Raw genomic sequence first — 16,443 nt, forward strand, 5'->3', positions numbered from 1 at the left:
ATATTTATTACTTTTACCTATAACTTTGCAATTTGTTACCATTAAGGCTCATTTCACACACTGTCCGGCTACTGCCGGACGGCGAAATCCCGCACGGCCAGGAAGCCGTGCCGCACACAGTAGTTTACAATGGAGGGGATGGCCACAGCCCGGCAGCCGTCCCTTCCAGTGGTGGGATCTGGCTGAAACAATAGTGTCCATTAACAACTACTGTTCACGGCACGGCTTTTGGCCGTGCAGGATTTTTGCCGTCCGGCAGGAGCCGGAGCCTGTGAAATAGCCCCAATAATGATCTACATTCTATTTGCATTGTAGGTCATAGAAAACATCTCATACATTATCTCCATGTTCATTTGCCCCCTAGATGCACGTAACAATAGGTACATTCTTACAATCTGTCAAATGCTTTCTTAACCTCGTGTACTGAAAACTTTAGCTGTTCTGGGCATTGTTCCAGAATCCCAAGCACAAGCTTTAGGAACAGATTTTATATATTTCCTACATTTCCGAGGTACCAGAGTAATGCTATCTGACTATGCCCGCGAATGACGTCAGTGGGAATTTAGAAACTAGGAATGGGAGCAGTCACGAACAGCTGCGGTGTACACTTTGGGCCTAATTCTGCTTCAATTGCAAAAGCAAATTCTCTCTCTAATGGACAAAACCATGCTGCACTGCAGGGGTGGCAGATGTAACATGTGCAGAGAGAGTTAGATTTGGTGGGGTTTGTACTTCAAACTGATATCTATATTGCAGTGCAAAAATAAAGCAGTCAGTATTTACCCTGCACAGAAACAAAAGAACTCACCCAAATCTAACTCGGCACATGTTGCATCTGCCCCACCTGCAAGTGCACAAGATTTTGTCCATTACGCAAAGAATTTGCTTTTGCAAGTGAACCAAAATCAGGCCCTATATCCTTATTTGTTTATAAGTAATTATTTATATAGAACACACATATTCCGCAGTGCTTTACAGAGTTTATTAAGACATTGAAATCAGTCCCTGCCCCAGTGGAGCTTACAATCTATATTCCCGAGATTTGTGGGAGTCATTTAACCTACCAGTATATTTTTGGATTGTGGGAGGAAACAGGAGTACCCGGAGGAAACCCACAAAAGCAGAGTATATAAACTCCGCCCAGTTAGGACCATGCTGGGATTGGAACCCCTGACCACAGCTGTGAGACAGTAAGCATTACTGCCTGACAGCTGTGGTCAGGGGTTCTAATCCCAGCATGGTCCTAACTGGGCGGAGTTTATATACTCTGCTTTTACACCTCTCTTTCTGTATGTTCCCGCTCACCCTCCATCAGTCTTTTCTTAAACATTTGGTAACATTGTCACCAACTGCACCTCCGATGTCCTAACAACCCAATAACTACAACCCTCATCATCTTTACTCCATCACATTCCATCAGGGCAGCCATCAGAGGGGGTCTGCCTGGGGTGCCGGCCACTGGAGGGTGGCACTTGGGAGCAGGTCAGCAGCGTGGAGCAAGATGAGTGGTGCCCGCACCCCCCTCCGTAAAGCTAGAGAGCCCCAATTAACTTTGTTCTGGTTTACTTGCATACCAATGTAAACCAGTTAGTTTTTCCTTTGGGAGTGATGAAGGCGGATTGCAGAACATGAAAATCTTCACTTACTTCTGCAGGGAACTTAGAACTTTTCTATTTGTTTTTATGTTTTTTGTTTTTTTTCCAACAGCAAAAACGAGGTTCTTCTTCCGTAACATATGCGATCCAAAATGTATTACCGTCTGTGTTCCTCTTTCCTTGTACAAATGTCACTCTGCCACATCATATCCATGTCTGTGGATGTATCTTTATTTAACATTAGGAATTACAGTGTGCACATGGCAAGCTGCAGTCAATATAAACCCCCAAAAAATAAAAACACAGAAATATAATTGTATTTTTTCAATGCGTTCACAGATGAGATTATAGCAAAGCATAGGAATATGTTAATGTGTCAATATGTTATCTTTCAACACCAGCCAGTGGCATTGAAAAAAAGAAAAGAACATCTCCACTTTTTAATGGATCTCCTCTGTTATGTTGTTTTCGTATTCATAGATTTCAGGAGCATTTTCAGATTGCAGCCATGCAATATTTATCAGAGAGGCTGGATTGTGTGTGTGCTGTATTTATCAGAGAGGCTGGATTGTGTGTGTGCTGTATTTATCAGAGAGGCTGGATTGTGTGTGTGCTGTAAGTTTTAGTAGTTTTGTGTATTTTTTAGAGTTATGTTGTTTTCCTTTGTTTCAAGACCAAGTAGCAGCTCAATGGTAAATAGAGACACAGCTATTCAACATACAATCAATGGGGTACAGTAGACGACACACCAAACAAGATTTTAAAATTGCCAAGGCAAATCAGATCCCCACAGGGAAAATATATTGGTCCCCCACAGGATAAAACATCTATTGGCCCCAATATGAAAAAAAAAATCCCCCACAGGTAACAGAAATAAAATACATTCGCCCTCACATAAAAACCAGTGAATAACAGTTGAACTGGTAGTGGTGGCTGTAATCTGGTGTGGACCTCTAGATCTGGTGGCACACTAAAACGCTCATGGTACACAGAGGTTAAAAACTGCTGCATTAGACCAAATAACAAGTAAGAAAAGTGTTACCGCAACTTACTGTACCTGTTGGTGGTAAGTTACAAATGCTTTAGTGGCAGTGCTTACGAGTGCTTTAAGCATTTGAATGCCACCACTTTATATACGTGTGGCGAGTACTTTGTACAAAAAGCCGGGACGGCAATGGGGTAAAAACTAGCACTGGCTTACGTCAATATTTAGATGGGTCTATTTATTTGCAGGCCATCACCTGAAATTTCGGAGCTAGGCCACCTTTGAGCCCAACATTATTGGTTTCTCCCATCACTTCAGTGCCTCGCCCTATGTTATGTTTGGGCCAGAAACTCCTGCACCAAAATTGATCTCTGATATGCTCCACTTCCATTTTTGACAGCAGCCCCAATGGCGTTGGGAGCTAGCACTATCTATGCATGGCGTCAGCCAGGTATAGAAGCCTATTGGCTACCATTTTTTTTCCAGGGATCCACAAGTCATTGGCGCATACGCCTTAGCGAGGCAGATGGGTACAAAGCATGCAATCGCTTTACATCTCAAGGACCATAGGGATGAGCTTTTATCACATTCCCTGTCACGGCAACTCCGTAATAATAAATTTAGGCTTATAAAGATTACTTATTGCAGCTATAGGGAATCTTTCTTTTCGGAGGCTGGATGCAAAATAAATAAACTTGTCCCTTAGCGTGGGGAAGTTTATTCATCAAGTAATATTGTATAATAGTTCTTATGCCACCAGTATGGAAGGAAGGCCACCGCTGGTCCATGCGTTCTGTAGAACCTGGAAGAGTGCAGCAGTAAGTTAACCCTTACCGCTCCTGTCCAGTTTCCCAGACCAGCAGAGCAATTGCAAAGCTACAGGTCCTTGGCTATTTTTGAAAACGGTCAAAATAAAGACCGAAACGTTGCTGCCTTACGACCTCGTCAGAGTTTTCATTCATCATTAAGTCCTATGAGTGCCACCTCTCTCTCTCTCTCTCTCTCTCTCTCTCTCTCTCTCTCTCTCTCTCTCTCTCTCTCTCTCTCTCTCTCTCTCTCTCTCTCTCTCTCTCTCTCTCTATATATATATATATATATATATATATATATATATATATATATATATAAACACTGTATATATATATATATATAGCAATGCGAAGAAAGGGCACTCAGGGTCTTGTTAGCAGTGAAGAGTGGACTGTTTTATTCAGTCAATGGCACCATATCCTCTTTTGGCTACACTGAAGACCTGTTGTGCCGGTTCTCTCGTTTGGTTATATATATATATATATATATATATATATATATATATATATATAGGGAAGAACAAAGGCGGCATTTGCAGGCTTGTAGTGAAAAACTCAATTTATATCACATGAAATAAAACGGTGCAAACAGTGTCCGACGTTTCGGGGCATAGCCCCGTTTTGAAGGTGCAGGAAGACAACGTTGTCTTCCTGCACCTTCAAAACGGGGCTATGCCCCGAAACGTCGGACACTGTTTGCACCGTTTTATTTCATGTGATATAAATTGAGTTTTTCACTACAAGCCTGCAAGTGCCGCCCTTGTTCTTCCCTAACTACCAATTGTATAGGAAGGCACTGCAGCACGCAAACCTGAGGGACAGAGTGCCGGTCCGCCCCACCAAGCTATATATATATATATATATATATTTAAAAAATGATTTCTATTTTATAATTTGCGGAGACAACTGATTTTTAATTGCTGGGATCAGAGCTACTAATTATAATTAAGCTCCTCTTTCTGTTTCAGCTAAACAAAAACACAGTACATTTGTCAGTATGTGCCAACTGCAATGTGGTTGTGTATTGGTACCAGTAGATAATTGCTGTGGACCACTATTTCTATGGATATAAGCAGTTTTGAAGACTTTTTTTATTTTACACAGTAATATGTCTACTTTTAGCTTTACTTAATTGCGATTAATTAAAATGTTTTTTTTTTTTAAATTGAAAACAGCTGTGTGTATTCCAACATATAATTAAAAACACACATGAATATAATTGAGTTCCCTTGCCTCACACCTGCTATATCCATAAAATAAATACCCATATCCTGTTCTAATGTAGTTGTACAATGTTTTTTTTTTTTTTTTGCACCATTACCTGTACACTTGTTCTGATAAATATCATCTGATAATCTACACGTGGGGAGATTTTGCTGAGCGATCCTAAATCGCTCAGCACTGCACAGCAATGTGCGCTGAGCGATCTGTCAGGGCCAGTGGGCTACAGTAAGAACATTGGCCCTGACCAGCGATCAAGTAGATTTATCCAGCATGCTGGATATTAATCGCTGGGCGATAGTGATGCACGGGGCGCGCATCGCTATAGATATGGCCCCTACACAGAGCGATGTAATTAACTTTGGTCTTTAACTTTTGTAGCTCATTTAGAGCAGTGGTTCTCAAACTCGGTCCTTGGGGCCCCGCACAGGTCGCGCTATCCAGGTCACCTGACAGGTGCACTCATTACGGACTGACACATTTTAAAAGATCCACAGGTGGAGCTAATTATTTCTCTTGATTCTGTGAGGAGACCTGCAAAACATGCACTGTGTGTGGTCCTGAGGACCGACTTTGAGAACCTGTGCTTTAGAGCACACCCTGTCTGTACCCATGACATAGACCCTTTGTAGGGGCTTATTCTAGAAGAAATCCTGACTTTAGCAATATATCAGAAGCCATTTGTATATTACTGTGCTGTGGCCAGAACATTGCATGAGAAGTCAGCGAGACTCACAGGAGTGGGCAAAATCTTACCTTTTATGTAGGGCAGATATCATTCAGTACCACAGTAAGGGTCAGAGCAGATGGCTTTCCAGAGCATTGTCATGTTCAAAGCAAAGATCAGGGCAGGAAGAATGGGTATGTGTCATTGGCTGGACCCAATTTAGGTCGACACCTGAAATAGGTAAAAATGGGTAATGTTGACAGGGTTGGAAGGTCGACACAAGCATTAGGTTGACAATGGCAAGGTCCACAGTCAAACTGTTTTTCACTTTTTTTTTTGAGCAGACATGTGCCAACAGCCGGTATTTCATCCCCTACCATCCACTATGGCATGGTGGGAGAATAAAATAGTGCCTGAAGCATGGGACGCAGTACACTTGTATGGTGTCCATGTCCACTATGTCGACATTCGGGACGAAAAACCTTCACACCCTTTCGACCTTAGCCACATCAACCTATTTCAGCTGTCGACCTAAGCTCTGTTGACCTAAGTGGTAGACCCAATGCATGTCGACCTAAATAGTGTCAACCAAGTGACCCTACCCTGGCAGAATACAAAACCATAATTTAAGAAAGTGCTTTCTTAAGGTGCGTACACACTGGCCAATATATAAGGCAATAGATTGAACAGCAGATATATTGATGAACCATCCGCCAGTGTGCACCATCAAGATATATCTGTAAACGGTGTTGTTCATGGATATATTGTGTGGGCTGTGCAACTCATCCAAAGCTCAATATATATCTAAAGATATATCAGCGCATCACGCAGTGTGTGTGCGGGCGATCCCTGGACCGCCTATACATCCGCACCGGAAGCTGCGGTGATTGACAGCTCAGTGAGTGTGCGCCCACCCATTAGTGATGTCAGTCCCGACAGATTGGGCAGCATGTATGAGAACATGCTGCCCGATTCGTCTGTTGTTATATCGGGTGTGGTACAGGGGTCTGACAGTTGGGATCCCGACAGTCATTAGCCCGACGTCGGGATCCCGACTGGCCGGACCCAGACAGCATGGTGAGCGCAACTAAGCCACTTGCGGGCTCACTGCGTTCGCCACGCTGTGGGCACGTAGCGAGCCACCTATTCTATTCTCCCTCTATAGGGGTCGTGGACCCCCACGAGGGAAAATAGCAGGTGGCTGTCGGGAACCCGGCTGTTGGTGTTTTGACAGTCAGTATCCCGACGCCAGGGAAATGCCTGTCGGGTTCCCGACTGTCAGGATCCCGACTGTCGGGACCCCGTCTGGCATCCGTTATATCTACTAGTGCAGAGGTTCCCAAACTTTTTTTTAATCACGGCACCCTAAAGTATCAGGATATTTTTCAGGGCACAACTAGGCCAAAGTTTGTTACCAAACTGCTTAAATGTCATCCTTAGGTCCAGTTATGTGGTGTGGAACACGATTCACTTCTGTTTCCCCACATATTTTATAATTCGAAGCCCCAAGCACTGATTTTGCCTGTTTCATTGGCCATAAATAATTTGGATTGGTGCTGGTCCACCAACCTGAGGCACCCCTGCAAGTGCTCCAAAGCACCCCAGGGAGCCTAGGCGCACAGTTTGGGAACCACTGTACTAGTGTGTACCCAGCATTAGCAAGAGAAGCTTGCCCCTTCCCCCTTAAGGTCCAAAGCACCAGTGGCGGATTCAGGGGGGGGGGGGGGGCACCCGGACACATGCCCCCCCCTGTCATTTCCCATGGCTAGCCCCATGGTAACCTGAGATATTGTCGGGCAAACCTTGAACATTTTCCCAATAGGATAACACGGGACCCACTAATTCCGACCCCCACCCGGTTCCGACAGCTGCTGGTTCCCCGCCCGGCATCACAAAAGCTTGTGGTTGATCTCATTCGAACCCAAATCGCCAGGCCTTCAATCTTCAGGCTGGTCCATATGTGTCAATTGTTTTCAGAGCTATTGTAGGGAAACCAATTGTTTTTTTCTGAAATGTAATTTTATGGCTGTTCATGTTCTCTGAGGGCAGAATTCTTTGGAACCAAATGGCCCAGTTTCACAGGACCAGTATTATTCGAAGCCCACTCAAAATTAATCAATTGGTTCTGAAGATATAGCCGGTTAAACAATATAGCCAGTTAAAGGGGGTGGGGTTCTCTCCCCCCTGACACCAGAAAATGCAGGGACTAAGCTGGTGGGAAAGGAGGACCCGGTAATGTCCTTGCATAATCCAGGGACCATATTCCCAGGTAAGACCCTGCATTTGGTGTGAAAGGGGTATTATTTCAAGTAGCCGGGACCTGCAGTGCTCTGAATACAGCCGGGCAGCCCCCCGCTCTCTGCCCGGCTGTCCCCCAGTTACGGCGAGCATGTATTCCTCCTTGGCAATGAGTGTGTAATCCCACATGGCAACGAACATGGAACCCCTGGCAATGAGCATGGAACCCCTGGCAATGAGCACGTAGGTAAGCAGCACTTATGTAGTATTCTGCCACAGATGCACGTGAAGGAAGTCTCTGATAGTTATGAGTGGCAACCCTTATGCAAACAATGGAAGATAGTGAACTCGCTATGTTCATTCCCTAAGCAACACCAGTTGCATGTAAAGATCCAGTGAGAAAGATACAATGGTAATGCTTGAGGTAGTTTATTGCTGTACTTTGAGATGATGCACAGAAATACCTTGGGAGATGACACAGAGGTCAAAGCAAAATCCTTTCTGCAGCTCAGGGGAACATGTCTGCTACACAATACACATTAGAGACACAGGAACTGGAAGTTAGCTCACAGAAAAGGAGGAGTAACATGATACATACATATGGTAATTACATCCATAGATATATTACAGAGGTTAATATAACAGTGGCCAGTAGATGGCAGCAAAGGATAATAAATACAGAAGAACAATAAATCAATTTACATCCATACAAAATGGTGGATTCAACTTGAGAACCCTAACTAGTGCAGCACATGTAGCATAATTTTTAATAGGCATTACGGTGTTTGGCATAATACATAATGGACATCGTGGTGTGTGGCTTAAAGTGTAATGGGCATTACGGTGTAAATATTTGACACGCCTGTCCCTGTTTGTGAGCCATATTGTAAATTTTGGATTAATCTGTGTGACGTTATGTGAATTTTCGCTCAATCCATGTGGCATTATGTAAATTTTGGCTCAAGCCATTTTATCATCATGTGTAAGGTGCAAGTAAAATGGGGTCTAGTATTTTGTTGCATAATGTGTAGAAGTGGTATATGGTGTGGTAACCCAACACTCAAGGACATGCCCCCGTTTGAGTGGCCACACCCCCTTTTCCGGAGCGCATCCTTCACTTTTGACGCCAAGGTGGGCCTGTGTACTTTAAATGCCAGGGCCCCTCTCCTATCATGGTGTCCACCCATTGCTTCTCCCTGTGACCCTGTGTTTACTATCACTATTCTCTATTGTAATGCCCTGGGGGGGTCCTTGGCTGGATCATGTTTCGGGGTTCCCTGCACCCCAGATGGTGACCCCATAGTGTTAGGGACCTGCTCGACAAGAGGTGACCTGGATGATTGGCGGGCAGGCCCATATCACTGGCCAATTATATACCAACAACCTCTTATGATATATTATATTGTCATGTAATGATCGCATAGTGCATTTGCACCCCCTCTGTCTCTGTATACTCTGTGTATACCATTCTGTAATTGTCTGGCCAGACACTAAATAGAAAAGTTCAGTCCCAATTACTGTATATAGAGATGTGTACATACCGTAGCATGTGCTGAAAACTACATTTTTCATAAGTTACTGTACGTGTCCAGGCGCTTAAAAGCTCATCCATATTTGTGATAAGTGTGATCAGTGTGTTGGGTTACCTGTTTTTCTTTTGTTATTATTATATTGTATATTATTATACTGTATATTGTAAGGTTATATTTTAGTTATTTTTATGGGATGCAGTTAAAATACAGATAATTGGCAAAAAGTAAAAAAAAACATTCATTATGCCGACATTTATGTTGAGTTTTCAAAATGTCAACATGAGTTTTATTTGAAATCAACTTGTTCTTCACGACCCAAGAGCTAGATTATTATAGTGTGCCAAGCGTACCATGGCACCTCGCCCGATGCATGGTGAGCAGACGCAGTACACTTATGCAGTGTCCATGACTACCTATGTCAACGTAAACAAGAAAATAAAAGTGCCTTTTTGACATGTCGACATTTTAAATGTCAGCATTTTGACCGTGTCTACATAATGAATGCCGGTATTTGAACGTCGGCATTATGTTGGGAAATCATACTGAACTCATTTGTATGCATGATTCTCATCGTGACAGTAAAGCAATAAAAGGTACATAATTAAATGCTATCCTGTTTGATGTAGAATGAGTTATGATAGCACAATTACCAGTATCAAAGTGTTTATTTGGTGCATTTTTCCTGGATCATGGTGAACGCAAGGCACTAACTGCATTTCTGCACCACTGGAAAGGAAATAAAATGTGCTGATAAACTGTTTTTTTTCCTCCAAGAACAGAATAATTCATTTTAACAGCTGTTTTAAATTAGAAACAGGTTTGGTCAGACATTGTTGGGAAATTAATAAAACAAACACAGCATCAAGATAACCCAGAGTTGCCTACCCTCCCGGAACGGCCTGGAGGCTCCCGAAAATCGGGTCCTCCTCCCAGCCCCCCGGAAAGGTGGGCAACCCTCCCGGATCCTGCCAGACCCCGCCACCTCACCCCAGACGGCAGTGTTAAAATGACCATGATTTTTGGGGGAAGGGGTGGGGCTAAATATGCAAATAACATCTTTTAAGTCTCACCCCTCCTTGTAGTCCTGGGAATTGCAGGATTTGCATTACGGGGGGTGGGGCTTGATGACATCTACATCAGGCCATGCCCCTAGAAGTGCTGCTGACAGTCTCCTCTCTGGGGTTAGAAAAAAGACTACCCTAGGGCGGTCAGAGGGCGCTGCCGTGGGAGGTAAGTCAAATGAAGCTGCTAGAGGGACTGAGTAGGTCCCTAAATATGTAAAAAGAATAAAAAGGAAAAAAAGTAGCGCTTACCAATGAGGAATTTTGGTACTTGTGAGTTATCCGGGCGTCCGATTTTTAAATCGGGTCGGATCGGGACATCGCATTGCATTGCATGCGACCATCGGATGCGATGCGATGCGATGACCCGATTTTTCCATAGGAATCAATGTTAAAATGGACTGAGTCCATTTTAACATGGAATTCAATGGGAAAAAGGGGTCCTTTTCATACCCCTACTATCCAAGTGGGCATGGAGTTGGATATAAACCTGTGGCGAGCGTAGCGAGCCACCGAGCCCGAAGCGTGGCGAGCGTAGCGAGCCCCGCGAGGGGACACGGAATACCGTCCCCTCGCGGGGCTCGCTTCGCTCGCCACGCTTCGGGCTCGGTGGCTCGCTACGCTCGCCACAGGTTTATATCCAACTCCATGCCCACTTGGATAGTAGGGGTATGAAAAGGACCCCTTTTTCCATAGGAATCATTTTAACATTGATTCCTATGGAAAAATCGGGTCATCGCATCCGATGGTCGCATGCGATGCGATGCGATGCGATATCGCATCGCATCGCATCTGATTGTATGCCTTAACTTAAGGCATACAATCAAAAAATCGGACGCCCAGATAACTCACAAGTACCGGAATTTTCAATGTAAAAAACATTTAATATGCATACATGACCATAAAAATTACATAAACATAATAGACAATAAAAAATGGTATATAAAAACTCTCATATATGGTCCTCTCTATGTGCCACTGTGTAGATAGTATTGGTAGGATCCGCTCCTATTATGCCGCCTTAATAAAGTCCCAATTGGAACATTGCAGTTCTTAAGAGGGCGGGGGTACAGTTAGCTTTCCACTGGATTCAAAAGACGTAATTGGAGATAGGCATATTTACCACTGATTGTCCCCTTGGAGTCTTGTATCCATTTAGGATTGCTGAATAAGCTGCGATCTCCGTTGGGTGGGGTAGGTGGAACTTTCTCCGCTTAAGGAATCACGATGTCTGTGGAGAGCGATATAAATTTGTCCCGAATGTGCAATTCTCCAAAGATGAGGAGATGAAGACGGCTGGTTGGATCCAAACGTACACAGTGTAGCGATGACAGTGAGGGGCCTTGAGAGTAGCAGCTTCCAACGCGTTTCACTGCCTCTAGGGGCAGCTTTTTGAAAAAGCTTAATTTTTATGGTCATGTATGCATATTAAATGTTTTTTACATTGAAAATTCCTCATTGGTAAGCGCTACTTTTTTTCCTTTTTATCCTCTCTGGGGTTCTCTTTAACAGTAGGCAACACTGAGATATCCTTTATGCAGATTTATTAATGGGAGAAAACATTATTGCTGGGATAAAACAGGTGTCTGCCCTATAACAGAAAGAGTTACTACTGGCCATGCCTGTCCATGCCTGTTTAACAAATATTTAGCAATCTAAATATGGCAATTTCAAATGAAAAGCAGAGTAAATGTATCTAAAGGTCCTTACACCAGGGGTTCCCAATCTTTTTTGATTCACGGCACCCTAGAGAATCAGAATTTTTTTCACGGCACCCCTAGGTCCCAAAAAAATTAAGTAGATTGGGTTTATATGCGATTCTTAGCGGCAGTTATGTGGTAAAGGGCAGGAATTGCTTCTGTTTGTACACATTCTATGATTGGCAGCCAACAGCACTGGTTTTGCTCATAAATAATTAACCATTAATAATTTGAGTTGGTCCTTGACCACCAACCCGCGGCACCCCTGCATGTGTCCCGAGGCACCCCAGGGAGCCGCGGCACACAGTTTGGGAACCACTGCCTTACACACTGGGCGATTTTCACAGGGAGTGGATGACTTTCCATAGCAGGACGCTGTGGACAGCCATCCACCCTGTCACTCATCTGGTGGTGGCCGGTGATGATGCGGGAGCTCAAAAAGGCAACACGTCTTTACGCACCCCAATCATATTAATTCACAAGGAGGGATTTTACTCTTGCCAGGGGGCGACTATCTGAACGCTGGCCGATGCGAATTAGCAGCCTTGTGATCAAGTCTGAATTATCCCCCTTTGTACGCAACCTTATATTGTATATCTTAATAATATATACGATCAACAATGTCTACCTGGCTACTGTCTTCTGCCATTGTATCAGTCATTTTATTTTGTGTTTTATGACAGAAAATATTGTATGCAAAAATCTTGCTGACAAATATACATATAACACATCATTATAGGAAAAGTGATATAAATTTGTATTTGAGGTTATATTTGTAAAATACGTCTTTTATTCTTGTGAGTATAATTGTGTACTGTTACTTAGATTTATCTTCCATTATCTCTACCTGTCATTATTCAGTCTCGTTAGTGCTATTTTTTCTGATTGATTAAAAATGCTATGTAAATAATAATGATGGAGAACAAGTGCTTGGCTTTGATTACTATAAATAATACAGTATGGTTACAATGATACAAACTTAACTTTTGTCCTGAATATAATACACACGTTTCAGGTTATAACTAATATCTTCAGCCAATAAATGTCAGTACGCAAAGACAGTAAGTACAAAAGGACAAACCAATAAAATTATAATTCACAAAGTATACTGAGAACTGTATAAGATAATGACTTGGGATTTTTGGTGGATCGATAGTTTTTCAAGAGAAATGTGGAGGTATGTGCAGTGTTTGAAATTTGGGTCCATTTTGGTCTCATCTGCCCACAAAACCTCATACTACAGATGTATCCTCCATGCGAAACAAGTTGCATTATACATAATGCATGAGCTCTGTGTGACTCTGTAGCGACAGACATCTTTTTTTGTGACTTTTCCATTAAATATAATCTTATTTGCAAAACAGAGTGAATATGATGCACAAGCAGCTTCTGCTGATTAAAATGATATGTGATATGCATATATTCTGTGTGTGGCTGTCACTGAATCTGCATAATAAATGTCAAGTTACACTTTTTTTCCTGGAAAACATTACACTGGAAAACAGTGTAGTATTGCAATTCGTATGCAGATACAGCAGCAGTCACACACTGAATATAGACATGCAGCATACAGTTTTAATCAGCAGAAGCTGCTTGTGCATGGCATTTGCTCAATTTTGCAAAACTGATGATATTTAACGAAAAAGTTGCAAAAATATTTGCCCAGCGCTACAGAGTGGCGCAACTACAGTAAATGGGTTATTTGGGTTATTTAACGCAAAAGGAGACAAGATGTACATGGACACATCTGTTTCTTTTCACTGGGTCATTCAGACCAGAGTAAATGACTCATACCAAAACATTTTAAAATAGTTTAAACATGGGCTAGTCATTCTTTAATATAATATAATAGCTTGTTGCATAGAGGGGGAGAATGGAAGCTTTTTGCTCAACTCCTGTCTATAACAATCACTGGGGCAGATGTATTAAACCTTAACAAGAGATAAATACAAGGGTGATAAAGAGAGATAAAAGTCCAGCCAATCAGCTCCTTACTGACTTTTTTCAAACACAGCCTGTAAAGGCCCCCATACACTATGCGATTTTGAGCTGATTTTGTCTTTGGGCAGATAAATCTGGTGAAATCGGCCTAAAATCTGAAGTTTGTTACCATGCGCATCGGATCGGATCAGGGCATCGGACCTGCTGAACATAAGATACATTGGAATCGGACCCATCATGGGCACATTGTGGGTACCCACGATGTTTCAGATACGATATATCTATGGATACCTTGTGTGGACGCAGGCGCTAGCCTGACCCCCCTTCTCGGGGACCAGTCCGGGGGAGCGGCAGGGGCAGGCTGAGAGCGGCAAGAGATGTAGCGGCAGGGGAGGGGGACCGCAGAAGCAGAGCAGAGACCGGGGCGCGGCTGGAGAATAGGAAGAAATCCTATTCAAAAGACTGGGGCGGCCGCTGATTGGCCGTCCAGTCTTTTGAATAGGATGGTTTCTATTCTCCCGTCGCTATTCCGGTCCCCACGGCGAGCGGGAGAATAGAAACCATCCTATTCAAAAGACTGGATGGCCGCTGATTGGCTGAGCTCTCAGCCCTGGACCCTCCTCTGCTGCCGCTTCCCAGGGTTTTTTTTTTTTTGCATGTGATAAATCGCATCGGATTTATCACATGTAATAATGGCACATCAAGTGCCAAATCTGATCAAGCTCCCCCGGGGAGCTGCTGGGGGAGCTCAGGGGGAAGTCGGGTCGACTTGTCCTTAGGACAAGTCGGCCTAATGTATGGGGGCCTTAACATGGCAGTTAGCAGGTGATTGGCTGGACGTTTAGCTCTCTTTATCACCCTTGCATTTATCTCTTGTTAAGGCTTAATACATCTGCCCCATTATTCCTTAGATGTAGCCCCTCTTTGGTTTGTAGAAGGCGCTGTGCCCCAGTACATATGTATTTGCATTGACTTCTGCCAAAATTAACAGGTTCTGTATGATTTCCTGACATTCAAAATACTGACAGTCAAAATACCGACATGTTCAAAATGCCGACATTCATTACGCCAACTTGGACATAATCAAAATTCCATCATTTAATATTTCAACATGTCAAAAATTCAACATGGACATGTGCTGTATCCCCTCGCGTGGGGCTTTGTTCGGCACACAATTATAATCTATCTGTATGCCCACTTGGATTGTGAAGTGAGAACAAGTTGGTTTGAAAGCAAATCTCATTTCAACATTTTAAATGTCGACATTATGAGCGACTCATGTCGGCATTTTCAGCATTTCGGTATTCTGAATGTCTGCAATGGTTGTTGCTATTTTGACCATCCGCATTTTGACCGTTGGTAAATTGATTGAAACCCATATGAATAATAGTGTCGGGGCATTTGCTGGTAAGTTAGGGAATTTAGATTGTTAGCTCTAATGGTTTAGGGCAGGCATGTCCAAGCTGTGGCCATCGTGCTGAAACTACACATCCCAGCATGCCTTGCCATAATTTTAGCATTCCCTAATAGCAAAACTGTGGCAAGGCATGCTGGGACTTGTAGTTTCACAACAGCTGGAGGGCCATAGTTTGGAAATGCCTGGTTTAGGGTCTGTATTAATGACTTATTCTCTACAGCACTGCGCTAAATTGATGGCGCCAATTTACTAAATGATGACTGCTCAGTTTTATTTTGGTGGGTTTTTGGTACATACAGTGTTACATTATCTCATTTTTGTATCTTGCAGGTTCTTGCAATATGTCCCAAGGACATGAGAGCTGACATCTGTGTGCATCTGAATAGGAAAGTTTTTAATGAGCATCCTGCGTTCCGTCTAGCCAGTGATGGCTGTCTGCGAGCTCTGGCGGTGGAGTTTCAAACTATTCATTGTGCTCCGGGTGACCTCATCTACCATGCCGGGGAGAGTGTGGATGCGCTTTGCTTCGTGGTTTCGGGATCACTGGAGGTCATCCAGGATGATGAGGTGGTGGCTATATTAGGTAAAGGTTAAAACTAGTTCATTATTTTTAAATAATTGCTTTTATAGGGATATGCCCTTGCTCATTGTTTCAGTGCAGGTAAAATAATATTTAACCACTGAATTCAAACTTAGATTCTATCACTTTTCCCTTCATGTCTCTTATATCTAAATATATATTTTACAACAACCTTGTATAATATGGGTTTATAGCCAAAGACACGCATGTTTAGCGGGTCCCCCGTAAAGTCACTTAACGATATTGTTTACTATATCATTCAGTGTGTACACCCAAATTGGCCACTGTGTCCAAAATCATTAACTATATTGGCCAAGGCACAAATCGCCTAGCGTGTATGGGCACATAGGCAAACGCAGGGGGGGTTCTGGTTGCCCGGAAACTCCCCTTCTCTAGGCAAGTGCCTTAAATTGTGACAATGGGGGAAATTTACTAAGATGTGTATTCTACTACACATGTGATATTGCTATGGGCAACCAATCAGAATCTACTTCTTAATTATTTAGCACCCTCTAGAAGAAAGTAGACAGGATCTGATTGGTTGCCCATAGCAACATCACATGTGAAGTAGAATACACATCTTAGTAAATTTCCCCCAATAGCTGGTATATAATATGATCAATAGAGCTGCCCCCACATCATGCAGTGTAAGGGACAGAGCAGAGCTGCTGCACATGCCCAGTGTACCAGCTTCTTC

General features: G+C 43.1%; 1 protein-coding gene across 1 annotated transcript in view; it reads left to right on the forward strand.

Moving 5' to 3' along the window:
• Window positions 1–15,760, forward strand: part of LOC146055239 (voltage-gated delayed rectifier potassium channel KCNH5-like) — a 42,637-nt gene extending 26,877 nt beyond the window's left edge. Inside the window, exon 5 of the mRNA XM_083168227.1 lies at window positions 15,497–15,760. Coding sequence (XP_083024353.1) covers window positions 15,497–15,760 — 264 coding nt within the window. The remainder of the gene's footprint in view (window positions 1–15,496) is intronic.
• The last annotated feature ends 683 nt before the right edge of the window (window positions 15,761–16,443 follow it).

Source organism: Crinia signifera, unplaced genomic scaffold (genome assembly GCF_055691185.1).
Source record: "Crinia signifera unplaced genomic scaffold, ASM5569118v1 HAP2_SCAFFOLD_406, whole genome shotgun sequence".
NCBI classification, from domain to species: domain Eukaryota; kingdom Metazoa; phylum Chordata; class Amphibia; order Anura; family Myobatrachidae; genus Crinia; species Crinia signifera.